Source organism: Nelumbo lutea, chromosome 3 (assembly GCF_056320005.1).
Source record: "Nelumbo lutea isolate HS-2025 chromosome 3, American lotus-T2T, whole genome shotgun sequence".
In the NCBI taxonomy this organism is placed as follows: Eukaryota; Viridiplantae; Streptophyta; class Magnoliopsida; order Proteales; family Nelumbonaceae; genus Nelumbo; species Nelumbo lutea.
This window is the reverse complement of record NC_142686.1, coordinates 69,181,589-69,196,820: the sequence shown is the minus strand read 5'-3', so window position 1 is coordinate 69,196,820 and position 15,232 is coordinate 69,181,589. Positions and strand designations below refer to the sequence as shown.

General features: G+C 39.3%; 1 protein-coding gene and 1 non-coding gene across 2 annotated transcripts in view; one reads left to right on the top strand and one right to left on the bottom strand.

Annotated features, from left to right (window-relative positions):
- LOC148865443 (uncharacterized) overlaps positions 1-13,589 on the top strand; it is a 34,759-nt gene extending 21,170 nt beyond the window's left edge. Inside the window, exons 3-6 of the mRNA XM_088976387.1 lie at positions 12,710-12,835; positions 13,058-13,075; positions 13,298-13,498; positions 13,581-13,589. Of these exons, the coding sequence (XP_088832513.1) occupies positions 12,710-12,835; positions 13,058-13,075; positions 13,298-13,498; positions 13,581-13,589 (354 nt within the window). The remainder of the gene's footprint in view (positions 1-12,709; positions 12,836-13,057; positions 13,076-13,297; positions 13,499-13,580) is intronic.
- LOC148865444 (small nucleolar RNA R71) lies at positions 9,403-9,509 on the bottom strand. The gene has a single exon (XR_016112065.1). It is a non-coding gene; the product is annotated as a small nucleolar RNA R71 (small nucleolar RNA).
- Positions 13,590-15,232: the final 1,643 nt, after the last annotated feature.

Here is a 15,232-nt window from a genome sequence, read left to right as displayed (position 1 = left end):
TTTGGGTTACCAGATCCAGCCTGGATCCAAGAGCCTCCAGTTCGTTAATATAACCCATCATCCGAAGGCAATGGTCATGAACTTGTTGGCCCTTGGACATCTGCGCAGTTATGAACTACTTCAAGACCTTTTGTCAAGTAGAACGGTTCTATTCTTCATACATTGTCTTGAGGCTGTCCAATATGTCCTTGGCAAGTTCAATCTGATCAAGCTGCCTCTGTATTAGATTGTCCAATGAGGCAATGATATAGTAGCGGGCAAGGGAGTTTTTCTCCTCCCATTCTTGGTATTCTCTTCTCTGGGCCTCAGAAGCCCTATCTCCCGGATGATCCGAGGCATGATTCTTGGTCACCTTATCCTATTTTTTAGAGGTTAAGACCAGCATAAGTTACAGTACCAGTCGGCATAGTTTGGTCCTTTAAGCTTGTTGTCGTCAAGAAGCTTTGCAAATTGTTCATTTGTCATTTTCTGATAAAAGAGTAAACATCAGTCCACAACCTAATTTGATTCATGTTCATTACATAAATATGACTTTTAATTTATGTTCCATTCCCATTTGTTCATCTATGAGATTTCCCTCCTATCTCAGTGACGGAGACAGTGACTTGTCTCTGGAAATGTGGGAAACCACATAGGGTGCATGGAGCCAATTGTTTCAGTTGCAAAACCCCACCACCTTTCTGTGAAAGATCATATCCACTCATCATATGAGTTTTCCCTTTGGCCTCTATCAGACAAGATTCATAGCCATTTTAGGTTAAACCTTTCTGTACAGTGAGTGCTTACCCATAAGGTACCGTGAGAGAGTTCCCATTTTCTGTGAAGCCCCTCCCACATCAGTCTATGATGCCCCTATCATCTTATGAAACACTCAGACAAATCCAACAACAAATGGATAACCCATTTTCTGGTGCGTTCCCTCATTACTGAAGGATCCATCTTCATGCTAATGATGGAAGGCCTTTAGAGAATTTATCATATGAATCTCCCTATCACATGCACTCATATTGTTGGAAGGAACAAGAATTACGCCCTAGTTCAGTTTAGGTCAAACCAGAGTGGTTCCCATTGACTTTCATAAAGCCAGATTTTGGTAGGCCCTAATTGACTAGGGTTCCGCACGTATCCTCTTCAGGAGGTGTGGGGCCCACCACTGAGAGAGATCATCCAATGATCTTTAGAGACACCATGGAAATGATGTGCATTCATCCATGGTGTGCGCAAGAGCCACTGTCGTATCTGCATGGGCCAAGTACTTATGGCCCATGAACGTTGCACATCACATATCCATACATCACATGTAGGGATAAATTGATCCAATCAATTAAATATCCATAAAGCCCATAATTAAAGCACATTTAAATCTTTAACATTAACAATTAACATTATCTAGGTATATGGGCTGAATTAGGGTAAAGCAGTTCGGCCCATATAGCTTTCCTTCAAAAGTGGGCTTTTAGCAGTTTTAAAAATTAAAAATTGGGCCTTACAGGCTGGGTCGAATTAAACTCTTAATTAATTATCAATCCTTAGGCCCATCAGTGGAGTCTATCATGGACCCCTATTTTCTGCTTTTCCAACAAACAATACATGATCCTATCGTGAAAACATACCTAGATGTAGACTTCCTATCATCTGGATTTGACTGGAAATCGGCATCAGTATACCCCTGGATTTGTAGTGAGCTACCATCGAATACCAAACAAAACTCTTTTGTCCATCGAAGGTACTACAATATATTTTTCACAGCGGTCCAGTGCTCCTGCCCTAGGTTGGCCTAGAATCTACTTACCACATTTACTACCTGAGCAATGTCAGGACGAGTGCACAACATGGCATACATGATGCTCCCTACGATTGAGGCATAAGGAATGCCCTTCATGCCCTCAATCTCCTCAGCTTGAGAGACATATTCTTGGAGAGAGTGACTCCGTATCTAAAAGGAACATTTCCCTTCTTGGAGTTCTCCATGTTGTATCTCTTGACTATTTTGTCAATGTAAGCAGATTGAGATAATCCTATTTTCCACTTCGATCTATCTCTATAGAGTCAAAGTCCCAGTATATAGGAGGCTTCTCCAAGATCTTTCATGGAGAATTGCTATGAAAGCCATACTTTCACCGTAGTCAACATTTCTACATCATTTCCAATGAGTAGAATGTCGTTTACATACAGAGCTAGAAACGTAACCTTATCCCCATTGGACTTTCTGTAAACACAGGGTTCATTCGGATTATGCTCAAAGTCAAACTTTTTGACGGTAGAGTCAAACCGGATGTTCCAACTCCTAGAAGTTTGCTTAAGTCCATATATGGATCTATTTAACTTATATACCATGTGTTCCTGTCCTGTAGTTATGAAACCTTGCGGTTGCTACATATAGATATCTTCAATAAGTTCTCCATTCAAGAATGCAGTTTTGACATCCATTTGGCAAATCTCATAATCATGGTATGCTGTTACAGCTAGCAGGATCCAAATGGATTTAAGCATAGCTACCGGCGAAAAGGTTTCTTCATAATCGATTCCCTCTTTTTGAGTGTACCATTTCGCCACAAGACGATCATTGTAGGTCCCAACCTTACCATCGGGGCCCTTCTTCCTCTTATAGATCCATTTGCAACCAATTGCTTTTACCCCAGTTGGCAGATCTAGTAGAGTCCAGACTCTATTGGTCTCCATTGAGTCCATCTCAGCTCTCATGGCATCTACCCACTTCAAGGAATATATGTCCAACATAGCTTCCGTATAAGTCTCAAGATCCTTATCACTAGTCGTGGCTTCCACCAAGTAACTATCCTGGTCATAGCCAAAATGAACTAGAGGCCTGGAAACCCGGGTAGATCTTCTAGGTTGGTCATTACCTGGAACTTGTGCGACACCTACCACTACCCCTGAGATCTCCTCATCAAGAACAACTTCCTGACGGTGATTGTTCAGAATGTAATCATCCTCCAAGAAATGGGCATTTCGACTATAGAACTCCTTCTGTTCTCCTGGGTCATAGAATAGGCATCCCACAGAGCCTTAGGGGTAACCTATGAATAGGCAACGACTGGTCTTGAATTCCAATTTTTCTGCACTCGTTCTTTTAACATGTGCCGGACAACCCTAAATCTTCAAGTTTCTTACACTTGGTTTTTACTGGTCCAAAGCTCATAGGGAGTCTTCGGAACTGATTTGGTTGGAACTCAGTTCAACATGTACATCACAGTCTCTAATGCATAACCCCAAAAGGATGTAGGTAAAACTCTGAGTGTATGAGAAGTGATCGGACCATATCCAATATAGTCTGGTTCCTCCTCTCTAACACACCATTTAGATGTGGTGTAGCTGGAGGAGCTAGCTGTGATACTATCCCATTGACCGTTAAGTAGTCTATGAATTCATTAGAGAGATACTCGCCACCTCGATCTGATCAAAAGGTTTTAATTTCTCTCCCTAACTGCTTCTCGACCTCTTGTCTGAACCCTTTGAACTTTACAAATGATTTAGACTTGTGTCTCATTAGGTACACGTAACCATACCAAGAGTAATCATTGGTGAATGTTATAAAATAAATGTGTCGGTTATGTGTCCTAACACTCATGGGAGCACATGCATCAATATGTATAAGGTCAAGTGTGCCTGTACATATTTCAGGCTTACCCCGAAGGCAAGGTTCACATGTTAGAAGATCTTCTATAGTTAGAAAATCCAAAGGACCATCATTTACCAACCTTGTCATACGATCTATGTTAATACGACCAAGTCAGTAATACCACAGACACATGGGATTAATTATATCTATGGAGAACATAGAGACCATTCTCAAGTTCTCCGTATGCGAGGAATTTGTTATTTCTTTTGATAGTAATCATATTACTTAAAAGAACAAAATATCCATCTACACACAGCTTTGAAACATAAATCACATTTCTTCTCAAATTCTGTACATAAAGACAATCTTTTACTACTAAAATTCCTTCTTAGAAAATTAACTCTATAGTTCCTATAGTTGTAGCTGCAACACTTGCAGAAGTCCCCAAGTAAAGAGTTACTTTTCTGCCACTTAGTATTCTGCTTATCCTAAACATCTGCAGTGAGTTACACGCATGAGTCAAAGCCCCAGAGTCAATACACCAGGAAGCAGAAGTTACCAACAAATTGGTATCTATGACATAGGATTCAAAATTACCTTGTCTCTTGGATTCCAGGTACTGAGGAAAGTTCTTCTTCTAGTGGCCAATCTGCTTGCAGAAGTGACATGCATCTGATGCTCTGTCTTTCTTATGCTTCTTGGACTTAGTAGCTTTCTTTTGAGGCTTTTTCTTAGCCTTCCTCTTCTTCTTGCCCGATTTGCCAGATTCAACAAGCATGGTAATGGGCTCATCCTTCTTAATCAATTCCTCGACCCTCTGCAACATATTGCTGAGTTCCTAGATGATAACATTTAGCTTGTTCATGTTATTGTTCATGATGAACTATTTGAAGGAAGGAGGTAGAGAATTTAGGATAGCGTCCACATTTGTGACATGGTCAAGCCCGGATCCAAGAGCCTCAAGTTCATTGACATAACCCATCATCTTAAGACAATTGTCCTAAACCTGTTGGTTCTCATTTGCGCGGTCATGAACTGCTTCAAGACCTTCTGCCGAGTAGAATGATTCTGCTCTTCGAACATCATCCTTAGACTACCCAAGATATCCTTGGACAATTCGATATGATCAAACTATCACTGTATCAGATTATCCAAGGAGGCTATGATGTAGCAGTGGGCTAGAGAATTTTTCTCTTCCCATCCCTGATAGTCCCTCCTATGGGCCTCAGAAGCTCTATCACCCGGACGGTCCGGGGCCGGATTCTTAGCTACTTTGTCCAACTTCTCTGAAGTGAGGACCAGCATAAGGTTACGATACCAGTCAGCATAGTTTGGGCCCTTAAGTTTGTTGTCATCCAACAGTTTAGCGAATTATCCGTTTGCCATTTCTGATAAAAAGCAAATATTCATCCACAACCTAATTTGATTCATGCTATCCACATAGATATAGATTTTAATCTATGTTCCATTTCCATTTATTCATCTCCGAGATTTTCCTCCTATCTCATGACGGAGACTACGAATTATGTCTCTGGAAATGTGGGAAATCACATAGGGTGCATGGAGCCAACTGTTTGATCTGCATAACCCCACCACCTTTCTTGAAAGATCATATCCACTTATTGTATGAGCTTTTCCTTTGGCCTCTGTCAGACTAGGTTCATTGCCATTTTAGGTTAAACTTTTCTGTCCAGTGAGTGCTCACCCATCATATTCATGAATGCCAAGGTACCGTGAGAGAGTCTTCCATTTTAGGATAGGCCCCTCCCACATCGGTCTATGACGCCCCTATCATCTTACGAAACATTCCAACAGATCCACCCCAAGCAACTTGGCGGTACATTAGTGTCAACCTTGGCAGGATAAATCTCCCCAGATCTATCCAACGACTGTGAAGATTCTAAACTAACATGAGTCTCATATGTGTCTAGTTTAAGGGTATTACACAGAAATACACCACAGTAACATGAATCAAATATGTACTTTATTCATTTACATTAAATGTCATAATGTGCATCATTCTGATTGGAGCTAAGGGCATACACTATCTAATAGTGGGGATGGGGATGATTTTTCCCCACGGGGATGGGGATGGGGGAATTTTCATCCCCGTTAGCGGGGATGGGGAGGGTACTCCCTGCTTCATGGGGACCTCGATCCCCGGCCCTATGGTCTCCCCACTAATATATATGTATATATGTATGAATGCGTTATATATGTATATATGTACACATACATCTATATATTAATATTTTTAAAAATATGGTTGAATATGTTTGAGTATTTTCTAATAGGATTGTAAAATTTAATTGTTTTATTTTTATTTTTTTAATAAAATAACATTAAAAACAAAATGGTTAACTTTATAAAAAATCACAAGGAATGGGGATCGCTGTAGGGATGGGGATCCCCATGGGAACGGGGATATGGATAACCTTATCCCCATTAGCAGGGATAGGAATGGGGATTTTCACGGAGATGGGGATAGGGAGAGGGTCCCCGTCTCTACCCTGCCCCATTGCCATTCCTAGACAAAGTTGACACTAGTGTGTTGCCAAGGAGTTGGAGCAACTTGTCTCAACTGTTAGGGTTAGATCCCAAGCACAAATAGTGGGTGTTTATTAGAAGCATTGAACCCGAACTAACTTCTGGTTTTAATGTGGACCTTGGAGATGGATGGACAAAATCGGAAAGTTACATAACCGTAAACTTGATTATAGTATTACACATAACTATGTGTTGGACTGGGCTGTCTTTGATATGCCAACCACTAAGATCCATTAAGGGTCAAATACCTATGTATGTTGGGGAAATCTAAGAATTCACTTGAGTGGGTGTTCATAGTGATAGGATTGGCCCCTTTGTCGGACAAAGTGCATATTAGGATTTACACTCTCTTTATTGGAAACCTAAACTGTCGGTAGTAGATTTCACCTATGTTTGAAATCTGGTTTCGCAAAAGTATTTATATGTTATATGCTACTATTTTATATAAAATGTTTGCATAATGTTTTAATCCTAGGATCCATCATAGTAGAGGGTGTGGCACTGCACCTTGTAGTAAGGGGAGAGGTCTTTCCCTGTTAAGGAGTGTTATTGACCATTATGGGCCGAGAGGTTAACTGTAAAAGACCATTGTAGTGTTGATTACCTGATGGGATTTTCCTTACATGAGTTCATTATCCTTGGGTCTTCATAGGGTGGCTGAATCCAAGGATCATTGAGGTGTTAATGATGGACCCAAACTGAACCAATGCTGATTGGGTCAGGGGTTCATTGCCCTAAGCTGTGAATTCGGCCTAGCTCATTTCAGGGGTAGGGCCAAACCCATATGAGCACATGTGAGATCATTGTGGGGTCCCACGCCATACAATATCAGACCTAAAGTGGCAATGCAACACCTTGGCTAGTGAGCCTTTGAAGTAAATGGGCCTAAGGCCCAAAATTAATAAGATTAATTAAGTTGCCATTGGCTTTGGGTCAAATCTGGGTTTGGTATTGGGTATGGAGCACCTATCCTCTTAAGAGGATAAGGATTATCTTTTAATAAGAGTCCAAATCCATATCAAATTTGGATAATCTCCTAAATAGATTAGTAGAATGCTCCATAAGGAGATAAAAGAGAAGAGGGTGAACTAGGCTAGGAGACTTCACACTCTTGCTCTCTCTTCTTTATCTCTTGTCACCCAAGAAACTCTAATTCAACCTAGGCTTTCAAGAATTGATTTTGATAAATTTTTCTTCATGCTTTTGCAAGAAAAATGTTGAGGAAGATCATGCTCACTCACCCCATTCAATTCAAGCAAGTTGGATAACAATTTTGGAGAAAACAATATTGCTGAACTGGCTTCACCTATACCCTATGACATATTCAGTGAATGCTAGTTTTAGGACTGATTTAGGCATGAATGACAAAAGCATAAAAATGTATATCTAAAGTGTGCTCAACAATTGACATTTGTAAAGTAAAGAGCTTAAAAGTAATATTTTTCCATTATAATTTTATAAACATCAATTTTATTGTTTGTACAATTTTTATGCTGAAAAAAATAATAATTTAATGGAGGAAAACCCAAACATAGGTCCAAGAAACCCAAACCCAAGTTCCATGACCCAAGTATGAGTGATTCTTTTTCCGCTTTACTCTGAATAGAGCCAGGTATTTTGGGCTTATCTTTCTCTACAAATGTCGAAATTCAATGATTATTGAGGCTATGGACAACTAAGATATAAGGATACAATTCATCTGTGGATAGCTTCCTCTAAATCAATTCCTATGTAGGCGAAAAGTGGGGGATAATATGCGGATCCGGGCTGAGCAAATTGCGGAGCCTAGCAACACAATAAAAAGGAAAAATCTAACCAAAAAGGGGGATGACTTCCAGAGGTTTTTTTTGGAATTATTTTCTCAGTCTTTCACAAAAGAGAAGAGGAGAGAATGACGTCCAAGTGCGGCTAAAACTTCAACAAGGCTAGGGATGATCTTGAATGATGAGTTTTACTTGTTATTCTACTTTGATTCCTTGAGAGATTTCAATGTTTAATTTTGTTCTTAAGAGATTTTTTTTATTATTTTGATAAATCCAAAAGTTATATTCTTCAATTTCCATATAAGATTAGTTGTGTTCTTTTTATGTGCAATTTTTTAGAAAATAATTGATTGGGTAGATTTATTTTATGAGTTGATCCTTGACGGCAATACTGTCAATATGATATATTGTTGTTCTTAGGTAGCTTGTAAGAATAGATCGCTCTGTTCTTCATCAAAAATTGATCCTCCCAAAACAAATACTTTTGTTCTTGTTGTTGGCTTCAAAGTTATACTTTCCGATTGTTTGTTTGGGATGTGAAACTTGCAATTGAGTGATAAATAAGAACCAAAGTCGAGACTAGTTAAGAAAATTGATCAAGCAAATCTCGAAACCTTGTTCATCACAATATTACTTTTCATCCTTTAATCATCGTTACTTTTATTCAAATATTTTTGCTCTTCCTTTTATTTTTAGAAAATCATTTTTTCACTAGTTTGTTCACTCTTAATAATAACTCCTTTTGTCGGTTTAATCAGCTTCTCTGTAGATTCGACACCTAAAGCTATGCTTCAATGACCGCTTAGCCAAGGGTAATAAGTTTGGGTGAGACACAAAATTTGGCGCCGTTGCTGGGGATGCCAAACCAACAACTGAGTTTGAACATTCTTTACTTCTCTTTTATTTCCTTTGTTCATTTCGTTTTCTTTAGTTGCATTTTATTTTCTTGATCTTATTTTCCTTTTCTTCTTTTTGTAAGCTAAAAAAAACAAAAAAAAACAAAAAATAGAAGCCTGGGTGTATGAATAGACCAAGGGACAAAAGAGGGAGATTCGCTAGACAGATACAAATAGACCCACAACCACTCCTGAAGAAAAGTAGCAACTAGTTCATCCTCTGATTTTGAAACCATGACTCAACACGGGGGCAACCCTGTTAGGTCTTTAAAAGACTACCTACACCCCCACCTGGACAGCTACACCATCATGCACCATGTTCCCTCCGAATACACCACAATTTGAGTTCAAACTTGGAATGATCCAACTCTTGCCTAATTTCCATGGTTTAGACAGTGAGAATCCATATGTGCACATTAGGGAATTTGGAGAGGTAGTGGCCACCTTTCATAACCGAGTTGATATTGTAGACATTGTTAGGCTGAAATTTTTCCCTTTTTCTTTGAAAGAGAGAGCTAAGAGTTAGCTATACTCTTTAAGACCGAGATCCATAGGTACCTGGGCAAAGATGACCCAAACTTTCTTTAACAAGTGCTTCCCGCACCATAAGACCAACAACCTTAAGAGACAGATCTCAACCTTTTCTCAAAACGATAGTGAAACCTTATACTAAGCCTAGGAGAGATTCAAAGAGCTATAGAACCTGTGTCCACACCATGGGTATGAAAGTTGGAGGCTAGTTAGTTACTTTTATGAGGGATTAACTAGTAGGGAGCGCCAATACATAGAGATAATGTGTAATGTTGAGTTCTTGCAAAAGGATCCTGAAGAAGCCATAGATTACCTGAATGAGTTAGTTGAGAAAGACCACATGTGGACTAGACATGTTCATGGGCCAGGCCAGATCGGGCTCGGGTCGGGCTTTCACTCTGTATTAATAGATTTTTCTAAGACCCGAGCTTGAGCCCGGCCCGACCATCGGGCCTACAACTTGGACCCGAGCCCGACCCTCATAAAAAGCCCGAAGCTCGGGCCTGGGCCCGAGCTCGAAATTTAGCCCATGTTGTTACTACTACTGAAGCGACTGAATAGAGAGAAAGAGAGTGAGAGAGAAATTATAAAGAAAAAATAAAATAAATGTATATATTAAATTCTAAATATATATTTCAATAAATATTATATTATTTATATATTTTATATAATATATAAAATACATATTATGTATTTTATAAAATATATAATGCTGAGTCAGGCCAGGCCGGGCTTTTTTGACAAATCCCGAGCCTGACCCATAACACAGTCGGGCTTACTGAGTTTGGCCCGAGGTCAAGCCCGTGGGCCTAATTATATTGAAGGATGAGAGATCCATCATTTGGATAGCCGAACCCTATAGGAAGGTAGGGCAAATTTTCAAAAATTTCTCCCTCTCCCATCTGGGAATCACATTCCATGTTTTAGAAAACTGCATTATCAAGGATAAGTCTTGTACCCTAAACTGAACCAGATCTAAAAACCAAAAGGTAGGAGAGGGATATACTTGATATAGAGTAGTAGTAACTCCCAATGAAGGTGTTCATGCCCAAGAAAATCTCCAAAGACTGCTCCCACTGAAGATGACACAATGTAGGGTGGAGTAGAATCAATAGGATGGTCCTTCAACAAGAACTTGATTCTTCACCAATAATCTGATGGAGGGCGAATGAGCATGACTTCATATCATTTTTTCTCCAAAGCTGATATCAAAAACCCTTCTTGGTCACTCCTACTAGTCGAGAATGAATTGGCAATGGTGGCAGTAATAGAGGGAGGCAAGAGTAGAAGATGGCGTCAGTCTTACTTGAGCTGTCTTCTCTCTTGGATCTGAGATATTGTTGGATGAAGTAGGGTTCACCTTCCTCCTCTATTTATAGGCTTTAAAGAGAGCTCCTCCTAATCCCATTGGGTGTTTCCTAATTCAAATATGTATTTGGATCTAGACTCTCTTTAAGAGATAAGGATAAACCCTTATCTTATCTGTAGATTAAGATCAACCCTCCTATTCTAATTAGGAGTTTCCTGATCCAAATCATTATTTTGATCTGGACTCTTTGAGTGGATTGGGATAACTCCCTATCCTATCTGCTGATCTAAATCCCAAAACCGCTCCTCTTTAATTAATCAAATTAAACCAGTTCGATTTGGGTGTTAGGCCCATTAAGTCCATGTGCTTCTTCTACCACCAAACTGTTGCCTACTTAGGTATCCTTGTATGGCGTGGGACCCAAACATTGATCTACACATCAACCACAGGGGTTCAACCCAGCCTCTGTTACAAGGCCTAGCCGAATTCACTATAGGAAACAGTGAACCCCTGAGCCCAACACTTACACTAAGTGGTCCCCGGGTCAAGCCACCTTATAAAAACACAAGGACTGTAGGCAGATGCAAGATTAGCCCATCAGGCATTACCCTCAATGCTCTTACACTTAACCTCTCAGCCCATAATGATCAAACACTACCCGACAAGAGAGGACCTCTCCCTCGGCTGCAAGGGACAATGTTGCACTCTATACTCACATGGATCCCGGGAATTAAAATGTTTTGCAAACATTTTGAAACCATAAATATATATATATATATATATATATATATATATATATATATATATATATATATATATATATATATATATATCTATACAAATATTTTGCAAAAACAAATTTCAACGATTGAAATCGGTTGCCGGCAGCTTTGGTTTCCATCAGAGAGAGTGCATCCCCGATCATTCATTTTGTCCGATAAAGGGGATGATCTTGTCACTATGATCACCCACTCAGATGAATTCTCGGACTATCCCAACATACCCAGGTTTTGACCCCCTCTAAGGATCTCACTGATTGGCATACCAAAGACAGCCCAATCTGACACCTAGTGTAGTATCATAATCGACTCTAGGGGGTCAGGTGTAACATTCCAATTTTGCCCATCTATCTCCAAGGTCCAGGGCAGTACTGAAATTCTAGTTCGGTTCAAGGTTTCAAGAAATCCCACATTGCATGTACCTCAGGTCTCACCCTAGCAGCTGAGACAAGCCACCCCAACCAACTTAGCAGCACATCAATGTCAGCCTTGGCAAGATAAATCTCCCCAAATCTATCCGATAGCTGTGAAGATTCTAAACTAGCACGAGTTTCAAATGTGTCCGGTTTAAGGGTATTACACAAAAACACACCACAATAACATGAATCAAATATGTACTTTATTTATTTACAATAAATGTCATAAGGTACATCATTTTGATTAGAGCTAAGGGCATACCCTGTCTAACATATATGACCAAGCCCGACCAGGGTGCAGGTTGGGCTAGGCTGGGCCATCGGGCTACACGGCCCATGAACAGGTCTATGTGGACTGGACCTAGTGCTACTGATAGTACTAATAGGTTACATCCAATTGGGATTTACCATATTAAGGAGGAAGAAAACCTCAAAGGCCAATTAGAATCTATAATTAGGGAACTTGAGGCCTTAAAGATGAGAAATAATAAAGTCACCCACACGGTTTCCAGGGTAGAAACTCAAACTTCATGTTTTGTCTATGGAGGATCGGATCACTTAGCTCAGGATTGACCAACTTATGGTGAGATGAGAGAGGTTTATGAAGAACAATGTAATGCCTTAGGAATGTATAGGAAACCTTTCTCAACCTATTCAGAGACCTATAATCCTAGCTGGAGAAACCATCCCAATTTTAGTTGGAAAGCTGATCAGAAGCAGCCCTCATCGTCCAACACTAATTGGAGTGTATAGGCGCAACCATCCAGATTTCATCTTGCACCCCAATACAATGCTAAACCGAATAGGAATCCTTTAGATGAAAAAATTCATGCATTTTTTGAGGCACAGAATAAGACTAACCAAAAGTTTGAATCTATTCTTGTGCAGGTGGTTGAAGAGAACAAGGATATCAAGAGTCAGATAACTAATCTTACCAATGATCTTACTATACAAGAGAGAGGAAAAATTCCATCTCAGCCTCAGACCAATGATCTTACTACTCACAGTGGTAAGGTTTTAGATGGGCCTTTACCAAGCCCACCTTGCACAAATGTCACCACTTTGAACAGAACTTAAGATGCCCCCTCAAAAGAGCCAAAAAAGGAGGCTATGATCCAAGTGCCCTTTCCCCAAGCTCTCAGATCTGGAGGAAAAATTTTAGATAACCAAGGTGAGATTTTGGAACATTTGAAATAAGTTTAGATTAATATACCTTTGTTGCATGTTATTAACCAGGTATCAGCTTATGCCAAGGTGATTAAGGATCTATGTACCATGAAAAAGAGATAGCATGTCAAGAAAACTACATTTTTTATGAAACAAGTAAGTACGGTGATTGAGTAGAGAATGCCACCAAAGTACAAAGATCTAGGGTGCCCCACAATTGCCTGCCATATTGGGACACAAGAGTTCAGTCAAGTTCTCTTGGACTTCGGAGCAAGTGTAAATTTAATGCCTTATTCAGTTTACTTGCAGTTAGGTCTTGGAGACGTTTTGCTTCAAATTGATAAATTCTATTATCGTGTTGATTTTCTGGTTTTATATACTCGATCTGTAATTGACAGCGAGTCAAAGATTCCACTTATTTTAGGAAGGCCATTCCTTGCTACAACCAATGCTCTTATTAATTGTAGGAATGGTTTGATGAAGCCTTCATTTGGGAATATGACTCTTGAGGTGAATATTTTTCATGTTAGGAAGTAGCGCTGAAACAAGGACGATTGTTATCATACCTACATGATAAACTCTTTCATTACAGAGGAAGTAGATGAAAGGGAAAATTCTCAATCTTTAGAATATCTCTTCTGTGATTTTGATTTGAATTCTGAATTTTTGTTTTATCATGTTAATGATGTTTCTAATGTTTCCTCTATTTCTAATGATATGTAGGATAAGAAAAAGAAGTTTTAGCAACCATGCTTTGATGAGTTAGCACATGAGAGAGACCAGCCGAAGCCATCTTTTATGGAGATACCCAAAGTGGAGTTATCCCCACTACCTGAAGGATTGAAACATGCATTTTTGGGACCAGGTGATACCTTTCCTATTATAATATCTTCTGAACTTAGTGCCGAGTAGGATGAGAAATTGATAAATCTGCTAAGAGAACATAAGAGTGCACTAGGTTGGACCATAGCTGGCATTAAAGGTATAAGCCCACTGATATGTTCCCATAGCTTTAGAAGAAGGAACTATCCTACGTCGAGACCCCCAAAGAAGATTAAACCCAATAGTTAAAGAAGTTGTTAAAAAGGTCTTAAAGTTGTTAGATGCAAGAATCATATATCCTATGTCTAACAGTAAATGGGTTAGTCCTACTCTGGTTGTGCCAAAGAAATCAGGGGTCATAGTAGTTGAAAATGAGGAAGGAGTTCCTGTTCCTACTAGGGTAGTAAATGGGTGGCATATGTGCATTGACTATACAAAACTAAACGCAGCCACCCAGAAAGACCATTTTCCATTGTCATTTATTGACCAAATCTTAGAACGTGTGGTTGGCCATCCTTTATATTGCTTTCTTGATGGTTATTCAAGCTATTATCAAATTGAGATAGCTTTAGAAGATTAGGATAAGACTACTTTTACATGTCCTTTTGGTACTTATGCTTTTCGTAGGATGCCATTTGGTTTATGTAATGCTCCAACTACTTTTCAATATTACATGCTTAGTGTGTTTTCTGATATGGTTGAAAAATGCGTGGATGTCATTATGGATGATTTAACTGTTTTTTGTGATTCTTTTGATTCATACTTACTTGATTTGAAAGTGGTTTTGACTAGGTGTGAAGAAAAAGGACTTGTGCTTAATTGGGAAAATGCTATTTCATGGTGTCGTCAGATATAGTTTTGGGGCACATCGTGTCTGAAAGAGGAATAGAGATTGACAAGGCCAAAATAGAGTTGATCTCTAAATTACCCACACCCAAAACGGTAAGAAAAGTTTGGTCTTTTCTCGGATATGTTGGTTTTTACAGGAGATTCATACATAATTTTTTTTGCTATAGCACGACCATTATGCAACTCCTAGTCAAAGATGCTAATTTCAATTGGATCGCAGAGTATGAAGAAGCTTTTAGAACTCTCATCACTAAGCTAACCACTGCATTGATCATGTAATCACCGGATCGGAACCTTCCATTTGAGATTATGTGTGATGCTAGTAACTATATAGTGGGAGCTGTTTAAGGCCAATGAAGGGCGGGGAAGCCCTTTGTTATTTATTATGCCAGTAGAACTCTTAATAGTGCTCAAAGTAATTATTGTACAATTGAAAAGGAGCTACTAGCTATTGTTTTTTCTTTAGATAAATTCCGTGCTTATCTCATTGATTCACTTATTATTGTGTTTACTGACCACGTAGCTCTTAAGCAGTCATGTGACTTGGGCGAATTTGGGTATAGATCTGGGTTT